Source organism: Harpia harpyja, chromosome Z (genome assembly GCF_026419915.1).
Source record: "Harpia harpyja isolate bHarHar1 chromosome Z, bHarHar1 primary haplotype, whole genome shotgun sequence".
Lineage (NCBI taxonomy): Eukaryota > Metazoa > Chordata > Aves > Accipitriformes > Accipitridae > Harpia > Harpia harpyja.
In genome coordinates this window covers 103,164,721-103,190,460 of record NC_068969.1, presented here as the reverse complement: position 1 = coordinate 103,190,460, position 25,740 = coordinate 103,164,721, and the positions used below count along the sequence as shown (strand labels likewise).

At 37.7% G+C, this 25,740-nt stretch overlaps 1 protein-coding gene across 5 annotated transcripts in view; it reads left to right on the top strand.

The window, feature by feature from the left end:
- NIPBL (NIPBL cohesin loading factor) overlaps positions 1-25,740 on the top strand; it is a 175,704-nt gene that overhangs the window by 106,088 nt on the left and 43,876 nt on the right. For 4 of the 5 annotated variants that reach the window (XM_052775766.1, XM_052775769.1, XM_052775770.1 and 1 more), the window contains 5 exons: positions 2,270-3,835; positions 21,006-21,188; positions 24,963-25,157; positions 25,349-25,420; positions 25,503-25,592. In XM_052775766.1, the coding sequence (XP_052631726.1) occupies positions 2,270-3,835; positions 21,006-21,188; positions 24,963-25,157; positions 25,349-25,420; positions 25,503-25,592 (2,106 nt within the window). The remainder of the gene's footprint in view (positions 1-2,269; positions 3,836-21,005; positions 21,189-24,962; positions 25,158-25,348; positions 25,421-25,502; positions 25,593-25,740) is intronic. The other variant, XM_052775771.1, reaches the window with a different exon arrangement.

Below are 25,740 nucleotides of genomic sequence, written 5' to 3'. Positions count from 1 at the left end.
GATAACCTCAGTTAAAGGAATGGGGCAGATAATTGATAACAGTAATGTCTTAAAGGCTACTGTTAGATCCACCATCAGAGCTTCACAGGACTTTTTCAGTGTGGCTGACGTTTGTGGGTTAAAATGAAAAAGCTGACCGACTTTTTCCTAAGAAAGTTTCTCAATTTGTGTTTCAAAATTTAAAGAGTTTTAATTGAGAAATTAGGTAATGATGCATGTGGATGTATGTGTATTAACGTATCTGTTTTTTTAAAAAAAAAGTCAAATTTGAAACCTGATAGTCTGGAAGCTTCTACTTCATGACCATTCCTAAGACCTGCCATGAAGCTTAGTGAGGTCAAAGCCCTCATAGTCACAGGGAGAAAAAGATTTTTTGTTACTGCGTGAAGGTTTAAAAAAAATATATTCTTTTTAATCAGTAGTGTAGGGAAATTATATAAGTTCTCATTTGAATCCGACAGTTACTGTAGCACAGAAAAAAAAAATCTCCATGCTAAAAACCTGCACCTTTGATTTGGCAAATTTATTTTGCTTCACATGTCTTTCATAAAGTTGGCAGGCATTCCTACAGGTTTTTGTTGAACTTTGAAAAGTTCTTTATTTGCAGTTGACCAGTTTCTGCATGGAGTTTATTGTATCTGTCTTTACTGTCTTCCAGCTATTAAATTTTACACATAATTTTGGAGTTTTAGGAAATTAGAGATGTACAAATAGATTTGAGAATGAAAATGATGGGAAAAAAAGCCTGTTCACATCACTGGAATTGGCCATGTTACTACTTGTTATTGTCTTCTAATGTTAATTTTGGAGATGATCCTTCAAAGTTTTAATGCTTCTAAATAAGAGTCTTCTACAAATACAGAAGAAATTAAAAGTCATGTGTTAGAATTCTGGTTTACAATTTCAGAGGGTCAAGGGGGTTTTTTTTCCCCCTTGGAGGTTATTTCCCTATTCCTTGATTACATCCTCCTTACCATTCATTCTCCTGCCCCCAAAAAGAGACCTGTCTCATTGCATCTGGTGATAAGGCACCACAAATCTAGGCACAAAATAAGTTATTTTTCTGATATTGCATTTGTGATCTAGACATTTTGACAATAGGTCTGCAACAGAATTTCCAACCTATGTTTAGTCATTCCTTAGGCTTGAAGTCATATTCCCTGATTACAGAGAAAGTAACTTTTTTTTTGACACCTTACAGAATGATAGTTGAGAATATAAGCCCTAGTGCAGGTAGTGCTTTTGGTTTTCATGGCAGAAATTAATTTTAGTTTAGAGTACCATGTTGATAATATAAATAGGTTGTAGTTTAAATGGATAGAACATACTCTTTTGGATACTTCCATGTGCTTCTCATTTCTATGAATTCTACCAAATTACAGGGTTTGTGGTTGGCTCACTTTATTTTTCTGTATTCTACTCTTAATGATTTTTTTCAGTATAAACTGAAAGGCTTATTGATTGCAGAGTCAAGCTCTTGACACTACATAAAATTATCGCTGAACTTTTTATTTAATCCATGAAAAGCATCATGATTGCAAAGGGAAAATACTCAAGCTTTTAAGTGTGTAGTGGCTCCCCCCCTAATACGTATGTGTTACGGTATAGACTCCAACTCTTGGTATACTGCTTTGCTTCAAGGAGAAGCATGGATTGTTGGAGTTATTTTAATCATTTTTGTTCATTGTTTGTGTGTTCCCCGGCTAAAATATGTGTGAAGTCCAACTGATGCACTGAACCAAGCAGGGAGAACCTCTGTCTTAATCATTGCAGATCCTTGCTTAGTTCATGTATAATGAAGCAGGCTGAATCTGCACAAGAGAATCTTTTATAGTAGTATTCCTCAAAAAGCAGTTTGCGGAGGTACACCTTAACTTTGTCTTTGCAGACTTTTGCTTCAAGCGTAATTGATTAGTTTGAGGTTTTTTAATGTGTTTTTTTTTTTTTATCTTTATGTATTGCAGCCGCTTTATTAGGTGCTTCTCTTGGGAATTATACAGGAATTTTGATTTCATATGTTTTGAGGGTGGGGTTTTTTAATGATTAATTGACACCTGTGATAGACTGACAATGAATGGTAGTCTGAATAGATTGAAAAGTATTAGCTAGAGAAGTTCTATTCTTGCTTTTAAATTAAATGGATTTTGTTCTGCGTGCACATACATGCTGAGGAGGATTAATTGGTGGGAGTGGAGAGGAACGGACATTCTTGCTTGGACATTTACCAGTCTATATATATAATACGTGATTTTTCTTTTTTAACTTGCAGATAAGCCTCTGAAGAAGCGAAAACAAGAAAATAAACCACAGGAGGTTGGAGGTGCTACTGGAGCAAATAGAGCAGCTTCTCAGGAGACAGGTTCTGCAGGAAATGGGGCAAGGCCAGCATTGATGGTTAGTATTGATCTGCAGCAAGCAGGAAGAGCAGACTCTCAGGCAGCAGTAACTCAGGATTTGGACACCATCAGAAAACCTGAAGAAATTAAGCAGTATAATGATGGGTTTATGTGTGTTCCCCAAGAAGACAGTGTTCTTAAATTTAAACCTGAAAACCATCCTGATATTTTTAGGAAAAAGTCAGACTTCGAGGGTCAAAAGACAGATATCCAGCAAAATGAAAACAGACAAATGGAATTTCAGCAAAATGAGAGCAGACGGTTGGAAAGTAAACACAATGAGAATAAACAGTTAGAAGCTAAACATGAAAGCAAGTATGAAAGCAGACAAATGGAAGTGAAACAAAATGAGAACAGACAGACAGAATCAAAACAAAATGAGAGCAGGCAAATGGAGATGAAACAAAATGACGGAAAACAAAATAATGGCAAACAGGAAATAAGGCAGAGGCCTGAAACGCCAAAACAGAAGAGTGAAGGCAGGCCTGAAACGCCAAAACAGAAGAGTGAAGGCAGGCCTGAAACGCCAAAACAGAAGAGTGAAGGCAGGCCTGAAACGCCAAAACATAGACATGATAATAGGAGGGACTCCAGTAAACCATTGTCAGATAAGAAAATTGAAATACCTAGGCATAAACTAGATGTGAAATCTGATCTTTCAAGGGTAAAACCTGAAAGTAGATCTGATCCAACAAAACAAAGGCCTGATGGGCGTTCAGTTTCTGATACACTGAGACGTGACCATGATAGCCTTAAACAAAGGTCTGAGGACAGGGGGGAGTCAGAGAGATACAGAGGAGATCCATCCAAGGTTAGAAGGCCTGAATATTTGAGATCCTCAAACAAAAATGAACATGATTCTAAGCATGGTATTAAATCTGATGGTTCAAAACCTGAGAAATTTGAAAGGAAACATAGGCATGAGTCTGGTGAATCAAGGGAAAGGTTTTCTTCTGGGGATCAGAAATCAAGACCTGACAGCCCTCGTATTAAACAGGAAGGTAAAGGAGATTCTAGTAAATCAAGACCTGATAAACCTGGTTTTAAATCACCCAACAGCAAGGATGAACGAAGGACAGATGGTAATAAGAGTAAAGTAGATAGTAATAAAGCACATGCTGACAATAAAGCAGAGTTTCCCAGTTATTTGTTGGGAGCAAGATCTGGCGCATTGAAACATTTTGTCATTCCAAAAATCAAGCGTGATAAAGATGGCAATGTTACTCAGGAGTCAAGGAAAACTGAATTTAGAGGTGAACAGAAGGACAAAGTAGAGAAGATTGGGCTAGTTGAAGATCTAAATAAAGGAGCTAAGCCTGTAGTTGTCCTTCAAAAGCTTTCTTTGGATGATGTGCAGAAATTTATTAAGGATAGAGAAGATAAATCAAGGGGCTCTTGTTTTAAGCCTAACAAGAACAAGTCATCCAAATCTAATAAAGGTAAGATTTTTTTATTATTAATTGCATTGTATCTTTTACACTCATGTTCTTTTAGATTTGTTACTTCTGTGGTTGGAAGTTAAATGCAAACATTTGATAGTTAGTTTATATGCTTGCTTATTTGGTGATTTTGGGGAACAAAATGAAACTCGTCTATGGGCTCGTCGTTATTGGAAATCTTGCTATGATGTACGTGAAATGATTTATTTACTCCCAGGAAAGTACCTATTGTGGGAACACTTAAGTGGTCTTAAGCTGTATTTCAGCTACATTGGTTTAACCTGGTAATTTGTCCAGTGAAACGTAACTGCTGTACATATGATGGTTTAAGTGTGTCTGTATAAGATACTGGTACTACTGTAACTAAATCAGTGTAGCTGGAGTGGTGGCAAATACTATGTATACAAACCCTAAGATTCTTTTATCTTTTTAACTGGAACTGAAATGTGGTTTTCCAAGGCAAGTTTTCACATGATGCGATAAGAACGCAGTTACAAAGTCCTATCTGCCTCTTTTACACTATAAACACAAGTCTGTTGGGGAGCCTCCACGCTTAAGGCTGTGTGACAATAAGCTGACAAAAAGGTTCTGTCTTTAGGAGAATTCAGACATCATTGTTTCTAAGGTCCATTGTATGCAGAGAGAGGAAAGGAACTGGTAAACAGTTGGCTGGCATTTTCAAATTAGTAATATGGACAGGAAATAATTCAGAATAGTTTGTAGGTTTGATATTTGGTTGATTGTCTCTTCTGCACATTTAACACCTTTTTTATAAGACTGCTTTTCTTCTTGGTGCTCTAATTTGGGCTTCTTTGGTTTCAGACTGAAGTAGATCATTTCAGATTGTGAAATCGATGTTACTAACTGTTCAGGGTTCCTTTCTTTTTTTAATGTTTAGCATTTAAAGCATTTAAATTTCTTACATAGTTACGTTTATGGAGTTGTCATGTCTCAAAATAGAAAAATCAAGTGGCAGGGGAGAGGATTTCAGCTGTATGCAGGATGATCTATGAATGCAGTTCCAGGTATATCATGAATTCGAGATTAAAATGTTTTCTTATGTAGTTTATCTGATAAGAAATATGTAGAAATCATCTGTTTGAATGTATAAGTGTTTATGTGCACATGTACAGATGTGATATCTGTATAATGAAATTATTGTGCTACGTCTGTTCTAGCTACTAACCTGTTTGTATTAACTCTTAAAGATGTAATAATTCAGGACGTGTATTACTTATTTGTAAACTATTAGACTCCTTGTTAAATATTTTGTCTTTATCCTGGAAATATGAACCTTTCTCCTGTCCCTTTTTGAGGTTCTGAACAGGCAAAATTTCCATTTCTAATAATAGGTATCTAGAGTTAGACATAAATTATGACATCTTTGTTGTCAGTTTAGTCTAAGGATTTCAGATGAAACATTCACGTTCTTGATAGGGAATACTGAAAACCTTCTGATGGAACTCAGCTCTAGTCTGTGAAGGATAGATTTTGAATTCACACAATTCTACGTGCAGAAAATCAGTAATTTTTAGAGCCCTCAGAGCCATATACAGTGCGTGTATGCTTCCTAAAATGTTTCTGAAGTACTTGTAGTCTGTATTGTTTGTGGTTATTTATAGAGAATTTTTTAGAAATGTGTAACAGTTTTAATAACTCTTGTGTGATTGGCATGACTCCAGTAGCTGTGTCACACATGAGCAACTCATTAATTTTAAAGTCAGGTTTATAACTTTTCTGCAATGTTTTTGTGTATTTTTTGTTTTCTGAATTCATGTATTTTTTACATGTTCTCAGGTAACTTGGGACATATTTTCCAGGGAAAGAAAATGTTTGAATCTGGTATTAGTGGTTTTGCTGTGGTATTCAGAAGAAGGTTCTTACAATGATACTAGAAATAGGTTTTGTGGGAAGAATAATGTTGTAACTATGTTTCGCTTACGAATCAAGTTTTAAGTGTTCAGCCAGGCAGATTTTGTAGAAGGTATCTTTGAACTTAAGATTTTTCATGTGTATTTTTAGCTTTACATTTCTTTTGCCCAACTTCCTGGTAACTTACTTCCTAGGATATATTATGCTAAATAACTAGGTGAACTCCAATGTTTCAAAAGGTTCATAATTTCTAAAGCTATCTCTTCATAAGCCAAAAGTGTATTTGTCAACAACTGACTGATACAGAAAATATTCATGCCATTGCCACAATGTCCTCACTCCAGTTGAGAGAAATAGTATTCACTGTTTTACTCTGTGCCATTTTCAGTTACAAACATTTTAATACACTAGGAAATATAATTTTCATAAACATTCTTTATTTATTTCATCCTATATTTCTTAAAAGATTGTAGCAAATATTTTCTAGTGTTGCCTTTTAGCATCATTATTCCACTTCTCACATCCTTCTTATTCCATGTAGCTTAGTATATTTTGCTTTATCTTTCCTTACTTTAATTCCTTGTATTTCTTGTCCTTTGTTTTTGCTTTGTCATCCATCCGTCCCTCAAGAAAATGTCTTTTCCTGCCTTTGTCACGTACAACATCATTGCTATGATTTATCTGAAATCCAGTTTAAAATAGGATTAGTTCAGCTAGTTCAAAACACTATTTAGACAGTCATTCTGTCTTAAGGGACTAATGCCCATTCATTATAAAACTCAGTGAAATTGACATGTTTTAAGCTAAAATTAATGCTTTGCAAATTTGAAAATCATACGTTTATTGTGCATGTGGATAAGCCTTGTATTGTACTGCAAAAAGACAAAGTAATATTTTAATCAAATTTTATAGACAGGTTTGAAATTTTGTTAAGTTATTATATGAATGGGAGGGATAACCGTAGTACGTGACTGTTAATATTGAATCATCCCAACAGTCTCTTCTGGCATTTACAAGGAAGAAGTGACTTTTTTCTCTCTCTCCTGATCTTTGAGCATTTTTCTGAAAGATTGACTCTAGCTCACAGCAAAGTTATGGAAACTTTTTTCATAATATTTTTGTTAAGGGGTCTTATGGTGAAATTTTGTGGCCTGTTTTGTCTGGGTCAGAATGAATTGTAACACTTTTTTCTTCTGGTTTTAACATCTGTGAATGCCTTTTATCCTGGATTTAATGCAAATGTGTATTGTTGGGGAATCCATGAAACTTTTCCCGTTGGTTTGTGCCTGCAATGAGGAGGTCATGTTTGCTATCCTTTCTTTTCAGAGCCTCAGTGAATACCTTCTGTGCTGTTTCTTAGAACTATACTGATCAGCTATGTTGGGATAGGAGCTGTTAAGTTTCACAGTTACCACATTCTGAACAAGATAAATTTTCCTTTGTTAAAGTATGAAACAGATATGAGTAATGAGAGAAACTGTAACTGTCTGTATAATGAGATGTCTGAGTTGGTTTATAATATGTTTGAAGGATTACCTTTCCAAAATAAGTATGATATATGTAATGCAAGTTTTAGTTCTAGGACAAATAAGTGTGTGTTTTTTAAGACTTGTGCAGAAGCACCTTTTGGGTCTTCCAGTGCCACCTGAAAAGTGTTGTTCAAAAAAAAAATTAAAAAATCTGATCTGAATGCTAGTCCTTCATTGTGTAGGTTGTTATAGGATTTCATTATCTGTACAACACAGAATGTAAACACAGGTTTTTGTTGCTCACTACAAGTCTTCTTAAATATACTACGTTCTCTGCTGCTATGATCTGAAATTTGAGTGAAGATTTGGCATTTCTTCAAGGGTGTTCTTCATACATATTGTTACAGAATCAGCTAAAAAATTTCCTGCTTAATCATCTTCATGTTGTAGAGTTAAAAAAATGCTTCTAGATTTTTCTGTGTTCTGTGCTTGTGTGGTTTGTTGTTTTTTTGTGTATTGTGGGGTTTTTTTGTTTCTTTGTTGTTTTTAATTCCAGGTGACTTTTTCAGAGCCTATAGTAACTATAATTTGGCATTTGTGTAACATGATGGTCCATCTTTGAGTTCTAGCACTGCTGGAAACAGTCTCACTTATGAAGCAGAGTAATCAATTAGGTGCTCATCTTCTAGGTCGGAGTGACAAGAAAGGGGGTATTCGAGGAGGAAAGGCTGTATCCAGATTGTGTTGGCTCAGTGAGCCAACTTGTGATGCCTCTCACAGATTTCTAGCTAGCACAGCAGAGCTACTCATGAATACTTTCTGGTACAGCTGAAAACTGTGGACAAAAAGGGAGTATAAATTTTGAACAGTTGTTTAGATCCTTCATGTATAGGACTTCTGTAAGGACAAAATTGGCAAAACTTTGAGAAAAATAGCTTCTGCATATTAACACATCAAGTAAATTTTAGAGTTCACTGAAGTTTATTTCTGAAATAAGTTTCTTGATGCTGAAACAGACACACTGTTGTACTCACTGAAATCTGTGGGGCAAGCAGCTGTGCTGCAAGGAAATAACTGGAATAAAAACATATTTCCATTGGATAGGAAAGGCTGCAACTTGGCTTGCTTACTGCAGATTATGCTTTTCTAAAGATTACCATTGTGAAAGCCCATAATTCCACAGATCTGAAATTTGAAATCACTGTCTTGGAGTTCCTGGTAGCAACCATATTTGCATGTGGGAAGGTCAGAGTAATAACCCACTAAGCATCTTGCACGTGCATGCACCACCAGGTGGATCAAGCATGTCAGAACTTTCTCTGAAGTTCTACAGAAAATTATGCCACATTTCAGAGAAAAAAAGGATATATTTCATGGCTTACAGCAAGAAGTTTATAATGATTCTTCTCAGCTGAAGTCTTTAAAGTTTCTCTTAAACTCTAAATTTAACTGGAATTTTATAAAAAACCCATCAGGTTCATAAGGCTAGAAGAGGAGCTGGCTGTCCCTCATGGCATTAGAATTATTTAAAGATATATTGGGTTTGCAGAGGATCCATTTTAATATACACTTTGTCCATTTAGCCCTGATTAATTTTTTTTTTTCTCCTTTCTGGATTGAACAGGTTCACAGTTTGAAAAATGTTTCAGGCATTGTTTAGTCAAAAGCTGAAACCAAACTACATATAACCCCTTAAATCCTATTGTGGTTTAACCCCACCAGCAACTAAGCATCACGCAGCTGCTCACTCACTCCCCCCCCACCCAGTGGGATGGGGGAGAAAATCGGGAAAAGAAGTAAAACTCATGGGTTGAGATAAGAACGGTTTAATAGAACAGAAAAGAAGAAACTAATAATGATAATGATAACATTAATAAAATGACAACAGTAATAATAAAAGGATTGGAAAGTACAAATGATGCACAGTGCAATTGCTCACCACCCACCGATCGACACCCAGTTAGTCCCCGAGCGGCAATCCCCCCGCCGCCACTCCCCCCAGTTTATATACTGGGCAGGACGTCACGTGGTATGGAGTACCCTGCTGGCCACTTTGGGTCAGCTGCCCTGGCTGTGTCCTGTGTCAACTTCTTGTGCCCCTCCAGCTTTCTCGCTGGCTGGGCATGAGAAGCTGAAAAATCCTTGACTTTAGACTAAACATTACTGAGCAACAACTGAAAACATCAGTGTTATCAACATTCTTCTCATACTGAACTCAAAACATAGCACTGTACCAGCTATTAGGAAGACAATTAACTCTATCCCAGCTGAAACCAGGACACCTATAGTCTAGGAAGATCGCATTTCTCTAGCATGCTTTGCACTGGAATGGATCATTCCTACTTGCAGGGGTTTTTTAGGTAAGGTGTGTCCATTCTATCCCAGAAAGTATGTTGGGTTTTGTATGGGCATTGTACATACTCTCTGGGGCGTTCGTTTTTGGTGCTAGTTTTTCAGAAGTAGATGTTGGATAAACTGGTATTGGTAGACAGCAGGGATTCAGCTATTGCACACTGGAGTCCTTTCTTGTGTTGATCTGTTACCAGTACAATAGGAGACATTTTCAGCACAGTGCTTTGACTGGTGGCTGCTGTAGTTATTTCCTACTTTAGTCTTTGCCACTAAAGTAAATATTCTGATTCTTGCTGTCATAGCTGTTTTCTCTGAGTAGTAACAGTGAGCTTCAAGTGTTGCACATCTGGTTCTTAGCAGCAGTAATAAACTTCACCAAACCCACTAGTTTCATTGTACTTTGGTACATCTGAAATATGATGCTTTGTCTGTTTGGAGATTTAGGAGTGCATTGTTTAATTAGATCATTTTTGAAAAATTACTTTGGCATATATAGGTGATAGAAATTTATTACCTAATTTGTCAGAGCAATTTGTTGTAAGTCTGAAACTGCCTTTGGTTTGCGGACGTGGATTCTTGATCAGGTTCCTCTTACTTCTGGGAATACCTAAGGCTATTCTGCATAAATAATTTTTGCAACAGTGCATTGCAATATGTAAAAATGTGGGCCAGCAATTTGGCTGACGTCAGTTACAATATGCAATGCAGACCTGTTCATGTGTATAAGTATCTAAATATGGATGTTATTTCTTGGCTTATGCACAGGGATACGTGCTCAAAATTTTTTGTTTCAATTTTCTTCTAAACAAAGGGTAAATTTGGCAAAATACAAATAGGGGAAAGCCTCACATTTGCTTCTAGTAAAGAAATTTTTCTGTTGCTTGACATTTTCAGCTGTTTTAGGTGACTGGTTTTGCGTAAGAAAATTTAAACTGTTTACTTGAAATTTGGAATTTATTTTTGCTCCGTGGGAACGTTACCAATGAACAGAAAAGAAAAGGATCAGACCTTTTTTGTTCCTCAAATTACTGAACTGCTGTTTGCATCAAATAAATGTTCCTTAAATATCCAAACTGTTTAATTATCTTCTGAGGAACTTTCCTGTAGTATTCTATATTAAAAGCTAAAACATCAGCAATCTTTTGTTGTTGTTGCTTATGTAATTAAGTTACTTTGAAGAAGCAAAACGAGAGTAGCTTCATGTGGTATTTTCAATGATACAGGCTGAGAATGTTTCCATGATAGAGTGAGGAAAGAGCAGATCTTTTTGATGTGCGTATAGTTACAGACCAGGTATAAATCATGGCGTTTGTTTTGCTTATTCTCTGTAAAGATCTTGGTTGTATTATACTGCTTATATAGGAGTTCTTCTTTTATGAGAAGAAAAATTGAGGTGTAATTTGATTTTATTTAATGAATGTCCTTTTTCTTAGGTGAGGCCCAATGGCTCAATTTTTAAATTAATCAGAATACATGGCTGGGAAAATGCATCAATCATAAATTTCAGATTCCCAACATCAATAGTAACAGAAAATTGCATGCTGTGTTTTGTAACTGTACAAAACACGTTAACTTTTTAATACAATAAATTGAGTTGGCTTAAATTTCAATGCATGTGTTCAAAAGCAGTGACAGTGAAATCCAAAAGCAGTCCCCTGACACTGATTCATAAAAGTAAGGGTGTTTGTGCAGCACTGCATTTATTTAAATTGCTAATCTTACTCCATTTTACTCTGAGTACTGCTATATTTTTTATGAAGTATCTTGCAGAACTAAACTGCTCTAGCCTCCTTTTATTGATTTTTATATAGACAAAAAGCCAGTGAAGAGCAATAAGGAATAAAATAACTTGTGGCTATAGTTGCCACAGCAGTCAGATAGCTTGAGGAAATCATTGATACTGACATAAACATGAGTTCTCTTGGCATCTTCGGAGAGTGCGTGTTGGGTATATTCCCTGCTCTCTGCCTGGATCTTTCAGGGTGCCCTTTGGAAATCTCTTTCCTCCATCAGAAAATATTTCTTGCTTCTGAGAGCATTTTGTACTGTTGTAAAATCCTTTTTGAATCTGTGCTGCTTAGCCATGGGCAACGATGACCTCTACTGTATCATGGAATTATTCTGTTGCTGTGTCCAGATACTTCTCTGACCCACCAACCTGGCTGCATCCCATTTTTCAAGGCCAGAGCTAAGGACTGGAATATAAGCAGGGAGTCTGAACCTCTTCATTTGTTTAGCCCAAGGCTGGGACCCTTCCCTTTGTGCCAGTGTTGGGGCAGGTGGGGAAAAGTTATTTTGAAAGATATGTTCAAGCAGGTTCTATGGAATGATACGGGACATACTTCTTCCTAACACTGTTTCTCTCCCTCCTGCCAAATTCATTGCAGCAGGGAGTCGTATGGGTGCAGTCCCTTGGGTGGTCGTGAGGGCATCTTAGTCTCCCACCCTCTTTCTGGTGTGTGTGTGTGTGTGTGTGTGAGCTGAGCTCAGGAGTTATCCTTTCATGGATGTAGTCAAAAGGTGAGGGTAAGGGGCTCAATAGAGGGTTATATCCTGCTTATAGGATGTAGCTGTATATCCTTAATAAACTTTAAGTCAGAGAATGGGAGAGGAAAGAGCAAAGCCACTGGAGTAAATGCACTACTTCTCACATTATTTTCACCAGTATTCATCTGATGGTATGTTTTTCAGCTGATGACGTGTTATTGAGATAAAAGTGGAACTTTTGTCTTATGAGCAGATGTACCTTCCTCATACCTTAAATTCCTCTTTGAGAAAAGGATTGCAATTTCCCTGTGTTTCCCCTTCTGTTCTTGAAACTCTCCGGGGCACAGAATTATTTGGACGAGTGTGAAGCTGGTGAACAAGGGACCGTGATCACCAAGGATTCAGTGCACCATATAAAGAACATAGTGGACCATTTTAAGGGAGAGCCTGGTGGAAAGGATATCGTTACATTTGCACACTGAGAGAGAGACAAAAATTTTCAACTTTAACCAGTAAGCGGTTCATCCATCACAGGTAGTCATGTGGCCCTTTGCACTGTAGTGCTGCCTGAGTGCTATAATGTAACAATAGTTAAGTATTTTAAAAGGATGTTTATTTTCCAAACGTCTTTATAAAGTAGGGAAGTACTTCTATCCCCTCTTTTTTCTTTTAGTTCTTTATCTAAAATAGAACCTTATCTGCATGAGTGGTTGTAGTAGAATTAAGCTGTGAGTCTATGCTGTTGTAGTTACAGTGACACGGCTTTCCAACAAGAAGGTGGCACTCTTGTTAGAGTAAGAGTGTATTTTACTTGATTTAGCACAGAGTTTGAAGGTTGGTTGAGCTAATCCAGAAAGAAACTGCTTTCCTTCCTGTATGTATGTCTGATACAGGAGGTTTTATCGGTGTAGTTATAGTGGTGACCCAAAATTACTTGAGAAAGTTAGACAGTAAGCTGGTGATGCATAAGGGAGGAACATCCTCTATCAAATGCACAGAGAGGACATGTAAGGAAGGTGAGCTTGGCATCTCTGGAATAAGAGCAAGACTGGATATACTAGTCATCAGCAAAATAGGAAAGGTCCAGTACCAGGTAATGTCTTCTGTGACAAAAAAAGAGCAAGAGGAGGGCAAAACTGAGCTGCATTCTGTAGGTTTTTATTTTTAATGTCAGTATGAAGATGTGTGGCAATTCATTAGTGTAGAAGTTCAAGAATGTGGGGCGTGGTTAAACTCAAATTTCGAAAGGCTGAGAAATGCAAAGTTAAGATTCATATCCTTACCCCAAACAAGTGGCACTGTTCCGTCTTAGACCCTTGTGTGTTCTTCTATATAATGTCTTGATAGTTGGAAAAAAGTTGTATTTTAAAATACAAGATATATAGAGAGATTATAAATACGAAATTGCATTAACTGCAGTTTTGCTTATTGCAAACTATTAGCACACAGAAATGGAAAAAACAATATTTATGGGAGGCTAATTTATACAAAAGACTTCATTAACATAAACCTCAGTTTTGAAATGAACTTCAGGAGCATTTTGTCTTCAAGCACTTGTTCATTTGGCACAATAGATGCAGGTACAAAGAGGCCATTTTGATGTCACAAGTATTTTAAAAGTAACCATATAAGCAAACTGATATGGATTGTTTTGCTCTGTATTAACTGTATTGTATAATTATGGAAGTAGCAATTCAGAGTCTGGGTTTCTAAATGTGTTTGAGTCTTGATGGCTTGTTAGTTCATATGAAATGGCACCAAAATGTATACTATACATCTGTTTTCCATAGTTTGGAAAGCAAAGATAAATCATTACTGAGAAGATAACAGAGTTTGTTAGTGCTGTTTTGATTTTATGGCATGAATGGCCAATCTGATCCTGGAAAGCTGACCTAAGCATCAGCAAGCATCATCCCCTTTTCCATAGCTGCTTGTCTGAAGTTGTTATAACAAGCCAGGTGAAACTAATATGAACACACTTGTTGTGTCAAAAAATAATTGTGCTGTCCATATTGAATGGATCCGGTAAAAGTCTATAATGATGTTACCTTTTTTTTTAATGTTCAACCTGTCTGGAAGGCATTCATCTGCTTGGATCAGGGAGATCTATTTGACTTTCAAATTGAAGGCAAAGTGATTTGGGATCCTTCTAAAGATTAGATATATGTAAATATTAGCTAAAGTTAAAGGCTGTTCTGTAAACTTGACACTACCCATCAAGTTATGAACAAAAAGCAATGCTTAACTTTGAAGCAGATCTGTGCCTTTCCATTCTTTTTTTTAAGCCGTATGTGAAGAAGGGAGACAGTTGTAGCAATGTTTCTACTAGAAATGGCAAAACCCTTTGAAAAGCTTCCCAGGTTAAAATAGAATATGGGAAGAAGCTTACAGACTAATTCATTTTTAGCTAAGATTCTCTGGCTGATCTTTAGCTGCGTTATATATTGTCAAGGACTGCTTGGTGGGAAAACAAGTATCTTGATGGTCAGTGCATATTCAGTAACAGCTGAAGATTCTTGAATACCTTCTCTAAGAAACCTTTCGATAATGGTAATCAAACAAAAACAAGAACTTGTTCTTCCTCCAGCAAGCAACTAGTAGGTAAGTCGTGGACAGCTTTGCATATGTGTGGAGAAGCACTGAAGAAGTGGCTCGTCATGTATGCAGTTCTTCGAGATGAATTGTTCTTACAGCTGTTCTGTGACTTGTCCTTCAGTTTCATTCATGTGGAGTTTGTTAGCATGCTGTTCTTTACAGCAAGAAAAAGATTTTGTTATGATGGTACTTCTGGATTTTTTGTTTGTTTTAATAGTTGCAGCAGCTTTGAGAATATGTGTAAGTGATGTCTGAAGAACACTGTTGCCTATAGTCCATTTCAGGCATATTGTGTACACTGATCACACACATTGCAAAAAATTGAGTTATTCTGTTGATGAGGACAGTTCTTCAGAAAGCTAATTTATTGGCGCATTCTTACTAACTTGTGGAGTAACTTCTTAGTAAAGTTACTTTCTCCTTAGCTATTTAAAAAGCCATGCAAACTAGAGGTGAATGTAACTGATTGAAGGGGAAACACGAAAGTAGGTACCAAGTCTTAGCAAACTTATCAATGAAATTGAAAAACTGAAGGTGATCGTACATATTTTTGTAGATACTTTTGAAGGGGTTTGTGTTGTATGTTCTTTTAATTGTTTTTTAAAAGTATCCCATAAACTGAAAAGGCACTAGCATGGGTTTTATAACCTAATGTTTGTTGCCATATGACTGGATTCTTACAGTGAACTGGATTCTCTTAAGTATTTCTTTACTACCCTGAACAAATAAACAGTACCTTCGTTATAAAATATAGAGGCATAAAAGAAGGAATTTAGTAAGATGTGTCTAGTGAAGATTGGGTTGCCCTGACTCAACATAGCATAAGTAGTAGAGTAAAATAAATATTAACAAGCTCTTGACTGGAGTCCCACAGTATATAATATCCCTGCAATTCTTCAGAAAGGATGGGGAGTCCTTTTCCGTGTGTATCAGAATGGTTACATGTGCAGTCACGCTTAACTCCTTTGTACTGCATGAGTAAAACTCGGTTTAGATTTGGTTATTTACAATCCTCAGCAGCTAAGGAAACTGGGCATGCGGCACACTTGCTCCAGGGAACATTGTGACAGAAACAAAAACTTTAAAGCTTATAGAGAACTTTACAATAATTCCATTTGTTCTCTTTTCTGCTGTTCCCTACTTGAATAGAGAAAGCTTTACATATTCCCTAATAAAAGAAATAAGGGTAAACTTATACTGTCGTCTGAAATATCTGTAACAGGAGAGAGTGCAATTCCAAGCATTAGTTGAATTTAGCACTGTAGACCATATAAAACTTGGAACTTTTGAGAAGGAAATAAAGGTATTTTTTCCAAATATTTAAAGTAGTTATGGTTGTCATCCAGTCAGCTGTTGGTATACACAGAGGAACTGATCTGTCCATGCTACCATATTTCTGCCTATCTTCAATCAAGTGCCCAGCCTGCAAAGAATAATTATGTCACAGCAGCATGGTCAACCACACAGTGAAATGTTTTCTAGCATTTTTGAAATCAGTGTCGAGAATTTAGGTATCTTTGGCAGGTGGTGATTATCTAAGGATGGGAACTTATTTGTGTTAAGTAAGAGTGACCACAATATGGGGGAAGCAGGGACAACTTTTGCTCTCAGTTTTACTTTATAGATATTTCCCTACCTCAATTTGAAAACCCCAATATTTTAATTTAAATCTTTTTTAAAAATGCATTTAAATGAGGTGACTTGCTGAATGTACTTGAGAATTACAGAAAAATAATTCTCTGATCATTAGTTTCCTTGCTTGTAGGCAATTTTTATGGATGTAGATATATGTGAAACCAGTAATATACGAGATTTTTTAAAAAATCTTGTTGCTGGAAACTATTTTCCATATTAAGGCTCTTCTAATTCCAGTTAAAGATGTTTAAAGAAGGAGAGAAGAAAAAAAAAAGAAAAATAGTTATCTTGGATTAGAAGATAGGATATTACTGTAAAAATTGAAATAAATTTTAGAAAGTTATGTTAGCGATATAGTGAATGCAATTAAAAAGTGAATCCAGGAGATGATTTTTTGGAGGATTGTGTGTGTGTGTGTGTGTGTATAGCAACTGGCAGGTGATTTCCTCTCTTAAAAATACAGTATGATTTGGGAAGGAGAGAGAGGCTTTCTCAACAAAGATGTTTGTTCTGTTGTTGGAAAAAGGTTCACAGTTTAGTCCAAGAATCACAGAACAGTTTAGGTTGGAAAAGACCTTTAACATTGAGTCCAACCATCAACCCAACACCACCATGCCCACTAAACCATGTCCTGAATTGCCATGTCTATGCATTTTTTTTAACACCTCCAGGGATGGTGACATCACCACTTTTCTGGGCAGCCTGGTCCACTTGTGACCTGCCGCCAACTGGATTTAACTCCGTTCACCACAACCCTCTGGGCTCGTCCATCCAGCCAGTTTTTTAGAATCATAGAATCATTTTGGTTGGAAAAGACCTTCAAGATCATCGAGTCCAACCATTAACCATGCCCCCTAAACCATGCCCTGGAGTACCCTGTCCACTCGCTTTTTGAATATCTCCAGGGATGGTGACTCAACCACTTCCCTGGGCAGCCCATTCCAATGTTTGACAACCCTCTCAGTAAAAAAATTTTTCCTAATATCTAACCTAAATCTCCCTTGCCTCAACTTGAGGCCATTTCCTCTTGTCCTATCTCCAGACACCTGACAGAAGAGACCAGCACCCACCTCACTACAACCCCCTTTCAGGTAGTTGTAGAGAGCAATAAGGTCTCCCCTCAGCCTCCTCTTTTCTAGACTGAACAACGCCAGATCCCTCAGCCGCTCCTCATAAGACTTGTGCTCAAGGCCCCTCACCAACTTGGTTGCTCTCCTCTGGACACGCTCCAGCACCTCCATGTCTTTCCCTTAGTGAGGGGCCCAAAACTGAACACAGTACTCGAGGTGCGGCCTCACCAGTGCCGAGTACAGGGGAACGATCACCTCCCTGCTCCTGCTGGCCACACTGTTTCTGATACAGGCCAGGATGCGATTGGCCTTCTTGGCCACCTGGGCACACTGCTGGCTCATATTCAGCTGGCTGTCAACCAGCACCCCCAGGTCTTTCTCTGCCGGGCAGCTTTCCAGCCACTCTTCCCCAAGCCTGTAGCGCTGCATGGGGTTGCCGTGACCCAAGTGCAGGACCCGGCACTTGGCCTTGTTGAACCTCGTACAATTGGCCTCAGCCCATCGATCCAGCCTGTCCAGATCTCTCTGTAAAGCCTCCCTACCCTCAAGCAGATCGACCCTGCCTCCCAACTTGGTGTCATCTGCAAACTTGCTGAGGGTGCACTCAATCCCCTCATCCAAATCATCAATAAAGATATTAAACAGAACAGGGCCCAACACCGAGCCCTGGGGAACACCACTTGTGACCCACCACCAACTGGATTTCACCCCATTCACCACTACCCTCTGGGCTCGGCCATCCAGCCAGTTTTTCACCCAGTGAATAGTGCACTTATCCAGGCCACAAGATGCCAGCTTCTCAAGGAGTATGCCATGAGAGACAGTGTCAAAGGCCTTGCTGAAGTCTAGGAAAATAACATTGACAGCCTTTCCCTCATCCACTGGGCGGGTCACCTGGTCGTAGAAGGAGATCAGGTTGGTCAAGCAGGACCTGCCTTTCGTAAACCCATGCTGACTGGGCCTGATCCCCCTCTTATCCTGGAGTTGCCATGTGAGTGCTTTCAAGACAAACCGTTCCATAATCTTCCCCGGTGCCGAGGTCAGGCTGACAGGCCTGTAGTTCCCTGGGTCCTGCCTGCGACCCTTCTTGTAAATGGGAGTCACATTGGCAAGCCTCCAGTCCTCTGGGTCCTCCCCTGTTGACCAGGACTGCTGATAAATGATGGAGAGTGGCTTGCAAGCTCCTCCGCCACCTCCCTCAGTACTCTTGGATGGATCCCATCTGGTCCCATAGACCTGTGAGTGTCCAGACAGCGTAGCAGGTCATTAACTGCTTCATCCTGGATTATGGGAGGTATATTCTGCTCTCTGTCCCTGTCTTCCAGCTCAGGGTCATGAGTACCCTGAGGATGACTGGACTCACTATTAAAGACTGAGGCAAAGGCGGCATTCAGTACCTCAGCCTTTTCCTCATCTTTGGTGGCAACGTTCCCCTCTGCATCCAGTAAAGGATGGATAATCTCCTTGGCTCTCTTTTTGTTGTTAACGTATTTGTAAAAACATTTTTTGTTGTCCTTACAATAGTGGCCAGATTGAGTTCTAGCTGAGCTTTTGCTTTTCTAATTTTCTCTCTGCATGACTTAACAAGATCTCTGTACTCTTCCTGAGTTGCCTACCCTTTCTTCCAAAGATGGTAACCTCTCCTTTTTTTCCTGAGTCCCAGCAAAAGCTCCCTGTTCAGCCAGGCCAGTCATCTTCCCCAACGGTTCGTCTAGTGGCTCATGGGAATAGCCTGGTCCTGAGCCTTTAAGTCTTCCTTCTTGAAGAATCTCCAGCCTTCCTGGACCCCTTTGCCCTTCAGGACTGTCTCCCAAGGGACTCTTTCAACCAGTGTCCTGAAAAGGCCAAAGTTTGCCCTCTGGAAGTCCATAGTAGTGGTTTTGCTGACACACACACACCCCCCCCCTACCTCACCAAGGATCAAGAATTCTATCATTTCATGGTCGCTAAGCCCAAGACGGCCTCCAACCATCACACCTCCTACCAGTCCTTCCCTGTTTATAAACAGTAGATCTAGCGAGGCTCCTCCCCTGGTTGGCTCACCTACTAACTGTGTCAGGAAGTTATCTTCCACACACTCCAGGAACCTCCTAGGCTGCTTGTTCTCTGCTGTGTTGTATTTCCAGCAGACATCTGAAAAGTTGAAGTCCCCCACGAGAACCAGGGCACACAATTGTGAGACTACTGCTAGTTGCTTGTAGAATGTTTCATCTGTCTCTTCAACCTGGTTGGGTGGTCTATAACAGACTCCCAGCATGGTATCTGCCTTGTTGACCTTCCCTCTCATCCTTACCCGTAAGCACTCAACCTTATCATCACAATCGTGGAGCTCTGTACAATCAAAACACTCCCTAACGTAGAGAACCACCCCACCACCTCTTCTACCTTGCCTATCCCTTCTGAAGAGCTTGTAGCCATCCGTCGCAGCACTCCAGTCATGGGAGTCATCCCACCAGGTTTCTGTGATGGCGACTAAGTCATAGCTATCCTGCTGCACGATGGTTTCCAGCTCCTCCTGTTTATTGCCCATGCTGCGTGCATTGGCATAGATGTATTTGAGCTGGCCTATCGAATCCACACCTAACATTGGCATGCCACCCCCAGGCTCATCTCTGGTGAGCCTAGTTTAAAGCCCTCTCTATGAGCCCCACCATGTCATGAGCGAGGATTCTTTTCCCCCTTTGAGATAGCTGGATACCATCTGTCACCAGCAAGCCCGGTGCCATGTAAACCTCCCCGTGATCAAAAAACCCAAAATTCCACCTACAGCACTAGCCTCTGAGCCTCGTATTAATTGGGTGTGTGTGTAATCTTCAAATTTGTGCAATAGTTTGATAAATAAAGATAAGGCATCAAATAAACAAAACCCCAAGAAATACTTCTGAATTAATTTGGTTTCCTTATGTCAGTTGTAAAAATGTTGACTACAAATCTTCTTTATTCTGACTGCATATGGGTCTAATCGTAGTTTCAAAATGGAATGAGAATGGTGTGATGTTGTCTACCTGTTTACCTCTTTGGAAAAGAAACCCGATGAGGTCCAGCTAGCTGTTTGTCTATATTAAATAAAAATCTTTCAGCTTTGCTTTGTAACAAAATCAAGCAAAAATTTGGGTTACATTATAAAACTACTAGTAGGACCTAAGAAAAAATCTGAGGCAGAGGTTGGGTTGTCAATTTTTTGGCCTGTATTTAGGGATAAGACCCCAGAGGTTCAGCCACAGATTGTCCCTGCTTACTGGGAAAGGGAAGATTACTGTCTTGTGTACACTAAATATGAATGAGAATAAACAGAACTGTTTACGAGGCACAAAGAATCCTTGATTTACCTACACTGTTAGAAAACCTGTTAAATTCAGAGGATGAACTGAAATAAGACCAAATTTTGTGGAAATAGAGCAGGGATATGTTTTTACAAAGGAAATTCACTGATTTGAATTTGTTTGTATTTATATGCCTGACAAAATATTTTATTGAAGGAGATGTGTATGCAATTTATTATGTTAATTTCCAATTGTAACATGAACAATAAATGCAACTTTAAAAAGGGCTGTTGAATACATCCAAGTATATCTAACTGTGGTGTTATTAGTGGATATATTGTAAGCAGTTCCTGAGAAAGCACTGTAGTGTTGAGCTCTTATTTTTATCTTCAGGTTCATATTTGCTCTTCTTACTCTCCATTAATAGGTAGCATAGATCAGTCAGTGTTAAAAGAGTTGCCTCCTGAGCTCCTGGCAGAAATTGAATCCACCATGCCACTTTGTGAACGTGTGAAAATGAACAAGCGCAAACGTAGCACAGTTAATGAGAAACCAAAATATGCTGAAATCAGTTCTGATGAAGACAATGACAGTGAAGAAGCATTTGAATGTAAGTAGTACATCATCTGTTCCTACTGCTAAAGAAAGCTAATATTTTGCTTTTACAAAAATATACACTTTTTTTTAAGTTGGCTACCCTAAAACATATGAAAAGAAGTTTGCTGTCCTGACAACTACTTGGCCAAGAACCCTTTTTTTTCTTTTAAAAGAAAAACTACTTCATTTTAATTTGTCACTCAAGATGAAAAGCAGCTAGTTGTTAAATTTCTTTTCCTAATTACCTTATGGGAAGCCGCTGCCAGGATTTTGCATACAAAGATATGCAAAGAAAAATTTCAGTAAATAAATTTTAAATTATTCTTAGTTTTATTGATAAGTGAAGGATCCCCTCTTGAATTTTTCTGACAGGATAGACTGAGAATATTGCTGCCCAGAAGTTTCTTAAAATGTTTCTTCTATTATTTCTCTGGCATATTGCTTGAAAAACTGGAGTTGCTTTTGATGGATTCTCAAAACACCATTTGCTGATGATACTATTCTTGAATTAACTGTTTTCAAAGGAAGAGAGGAAGCTCATAGTTAGAATATTGTTGTGCAACTGGGTAAAGTTCCTAAGTGTCAAAAAATTGTTATATGCTTCTAAGTTAGGAACCAATTTCCTACTTGGTAATAAGAGTATGATTAGCTTGTCTCCATGGTTGTTCAGTTAGCCAGCACTGGAAGGAAACTCTATTAAAACTGAGTGAATCAGTTCAGTCTGAGTTAACATCTTAGCTGCCGTTACCTATGCAGGGCTCCAGAAGTGCCTATTGCTGTTAATCTGAGAAGGCACCTTTCTTTTAATGATTTTTTCCCAAGTTTAGACTCTTTCCACCTTTGCTTATATAAACATGTTACTGAACCTTTGTAAAACACTATGTTTTGCTTTTTAGTCTTTCTTAGGGTCCAAAAGAGAAAGATTTGTTTGTTCTGCTTTTTAATATATTTCAAGTTCCCATCCAACAGATATGCAGTGCTTATGTACACATACATGTAAAAATTATAATAGCAATACCTCTGATCCCTATCAAAGAAGCAGAAAAGAATGTTCTTTTGTTTGTTTGTTTTTTCCTTTTAATTATAATTGATGCTGCTTTGAGCATGCGTATGAGATCTTGAGGTAATTTCTAATTAGTCTTGATTATGGCAAAGGATTAATGATGATTTGCTTCATTCAGGATTCTGTATTCTCTGTTTACCATATCATATCACCTGTTTATGATGTTAATGATCTGGAACAGTGAATTAAAAAAATAAGTAAGTAAAGCAAAATTATTTAAGTTGGTTGGGAATGGAGAGAATTGTCAAAAATTTCAGATACCTTAATCTACCTGTTATCGACAGTGGCTGTTGAAATTCTTAAATACAAAGTAAAGCAAATTAAGGAAAACTTTCACAGCAATTATATGCTTTAAGGGATTCTAGGTTATCATATCCACTCAAGAGATCTGGGCATTATTGTAATTGTAAACACTTCAGTGAGGACATCTGGTTTAAAAATAAATTTTCATATTTCTCAAAGGATACTGTAGAACTGAATTGAGTTAAAATGAGACAAAACGATCAAGAGAATGAAAGATTTGTGACAAGTACACTGAACAAATGTGTATTGTTACAAATATGTATTTCAGAATTCTTTTGGTTGTCTAAAATTGAACTTTTAAAAATATGAAATAGTGGTTGTTACAGAAGAAAAGTTTCTTTGAGTATCTCATGAAGGGACATTCCATTAAATGATGAGAAATTAAAAATTGATGAAATCATTCTCATACTAGAAGTGCTAAATGTGTTATTGCATAAATGTTTGGCAGAATTCAGAAGGAAATCGGGTATTTATATGCCAAATAGTCTTTATTTATGAATAAAATCAATAATAACTCTTGAAGTGTTACTCATACTTAAAATTTTTAGTCAATTTTACCTACTTCAAAATAAATTTGGTAGAGCAGTGATTGTGTTTAGCTGTTCCCATGTTCATCTTATTTGCTTTGCAGAGCCAGCACAACTGTAACACATTCTGTTTTGTCATGCAGCATTGATAAACCGGTCAATTGAAAATTCTGCTAGAAAGCAATATTGGCAGTTACTTTTCTCATGGAGGTGTAGCTGGGGTCAGAATTGGTCCTACAGAGCTTAAATTGATACTGATGTTTTGTAAATTGTGGAGGCAGATGACATCTGCACAAAATACTGTCTCATGGGGGGAAAAGAATCAGTTAAGATGTGTAAAGTCTTTCCCATAAAACACTTACTTTCTTCTCCAATACTTTCATTCCAGGTATCTAAGATGGCCCTCCATTTCTTCAATCACAGTTAATTCTTAACCATTTTAGATGGTGTTAGTAGCTCAGGCATGATGAACATGACAACACTGCCTCCAGAAGCAGTACAGCTCAAAGCCTAAACTGAGTTATTACCTTAAAGACTTGGACAATCTCTGTGCAGAAGTTTTTTACTACATTTTCAGAAGTGGAAGCCCTTTAGGGTGCAGTGCAGACGATTAGTATCGCCTCAGGTTTAATGATTTTTTATTAATTCTGAGCCTGGGCAGACTGTTGACTATATCCTGCTACGTATACCAGGTGTGACTATATCATGGTATGTTTCCTACGGTTCTCAATAAACCGGGGTTGTGGGAAGAACATGTCAGTTCAGTTCCAGCTCTGTATAAATGCTTAGAGCCATTTTGGTCAGAAACAATCCTATATACAGTCATACCTGTCTAAACTTCAGGAGACTTTGGTAGAGACACACAGATGTCAAGGCTGTTATATGTAGGTTCACAAGCATAAACTCTGCTAGATGTTTTGGAGCTGTTTTGATCTTCACAGCACAGTGTCAGACACTTCTTTGCTAGCCCAGTTATCTTGTTACATTAGATAATGGAAAGTTGGCTGATTTCATGGATGAAGCTACCTCCTCCTCCATATACCTTTTCTATTACTTCTTAGCACCCTCTCCCCTTCAAGACACACAAGACTTTCTCTGAAAATAACAGAACTCTCCGTTGCACTCCTCCATTTTATTTTCACCAAATCTCTGTTTCTGTATAGAACGCTTATCCCAGGTTCTTCAACATTCACTTGTGCTCGGCTTTTTGGTCCTGACTGAAAACTGATTATAATAGCCTTCTGTGGTACTGAATTGCTGTCTGGCCCAGAATTGTGACTCCAGCTTTCTCCTTTACACTGAATTTCCTGCAATATGTATCAAGACAAAATTTTAGTTGTCTTGGCGAAACAGAATATCTTTAAGCTTGCTGTGTTAGATGGGCAAAGCAATCACTGAATTGGAATATGGACACCCAGTAATAGTAACAATTTAGATAACTGAAGAAATTATCTCAATGTTCTCTTATGAAAGGATGAAACTTACTTTGATTTGTTCCACTTTCCTCACTTTGCTTAAAAGGACCAATGCCTGTAAACTTGTATTTTTAATGTTTGCTGGTGTCTGTGCTAGTTTCAGGCACAATTTTCATGTAATTTAAAAGAAATAGTTAGAATAACACCATAACAGAATTTTATGTAATAGTTTTAGATTGTTCACTTGCTTTACAGAACAGCTATACAATGGTGTTTAACTTGCAAATCATGGAATCATTTAGGTTGGAAAAGACCCTTCAGATCAAGTCCAGCCATAAACCTAATACTGCCAAGTCCGCCAATAAACCCTGTCCCTAAGTGCCACACCTACACATCACTTAAATGTTTAAAAATGTTTAATTTTGAGCCATTGAAACTAGAATTTTTGTAGTTATAATGAAAATGCATTTCATTTCTAGCTTCTCGTAAAAGACATAAAAAGGATAGAGATGAAGCTTGGGAGTATGAAGAACATGACAGAAGAAGTTCTGGTGACCATAGGAGAAGTGGTCATTATGAAGGAAGGAGGACTTCTGGCAGTGGCCGTTATCGTAATCGCAGTCCGGATGACTCTGATATGGATGATTATTCTCCTCCCCCTAGCCTCAGTGAGGGTAACTGATCATTTTAAAAATTTAATTTTATTCCATATTACTAGTGCATTTTTAATGGTATATTAAACATTTTAAAATAAACATCTTTACATGCAGTATTGAATACAAGTGTAAGCAATGTAAATAAATCCCTATTTAATCCCTATTTAACTAAAGACAGTATTTGTTTCACTCTTTATTCTCTTAATTAGTGGCTAGAAAAATGAAGAAAAAAGAAAAACAAAAGAAGAGGAAAGCTTATGAACCTAAACTAACACCTGAAGGTAATTTTAGATTTATTTTCTACAGTTTATATTTTCTGTTTTGTATATAAAATAGTTATTTATAAATTTCTTTTTTCACCAGAAATGATGGATTCTTCGACTTTCAAAAGGTTTACTGCTTCAATAGAGAATATTTTGGAAAATTTGGAAGACATGGATTTTACAGCTTTTGGTAATACCTCAGAAATTTTCAAAAACTTTCCCCAAGTAGAAACACAAGACGCACCAAAAAATTTGTATCTCAGTATTTTCAAACTTCCTTCTTGGTGATTTAATTGCCTGTGGTATATGGTAGGGCATACTGCATTTACATGTGTCGC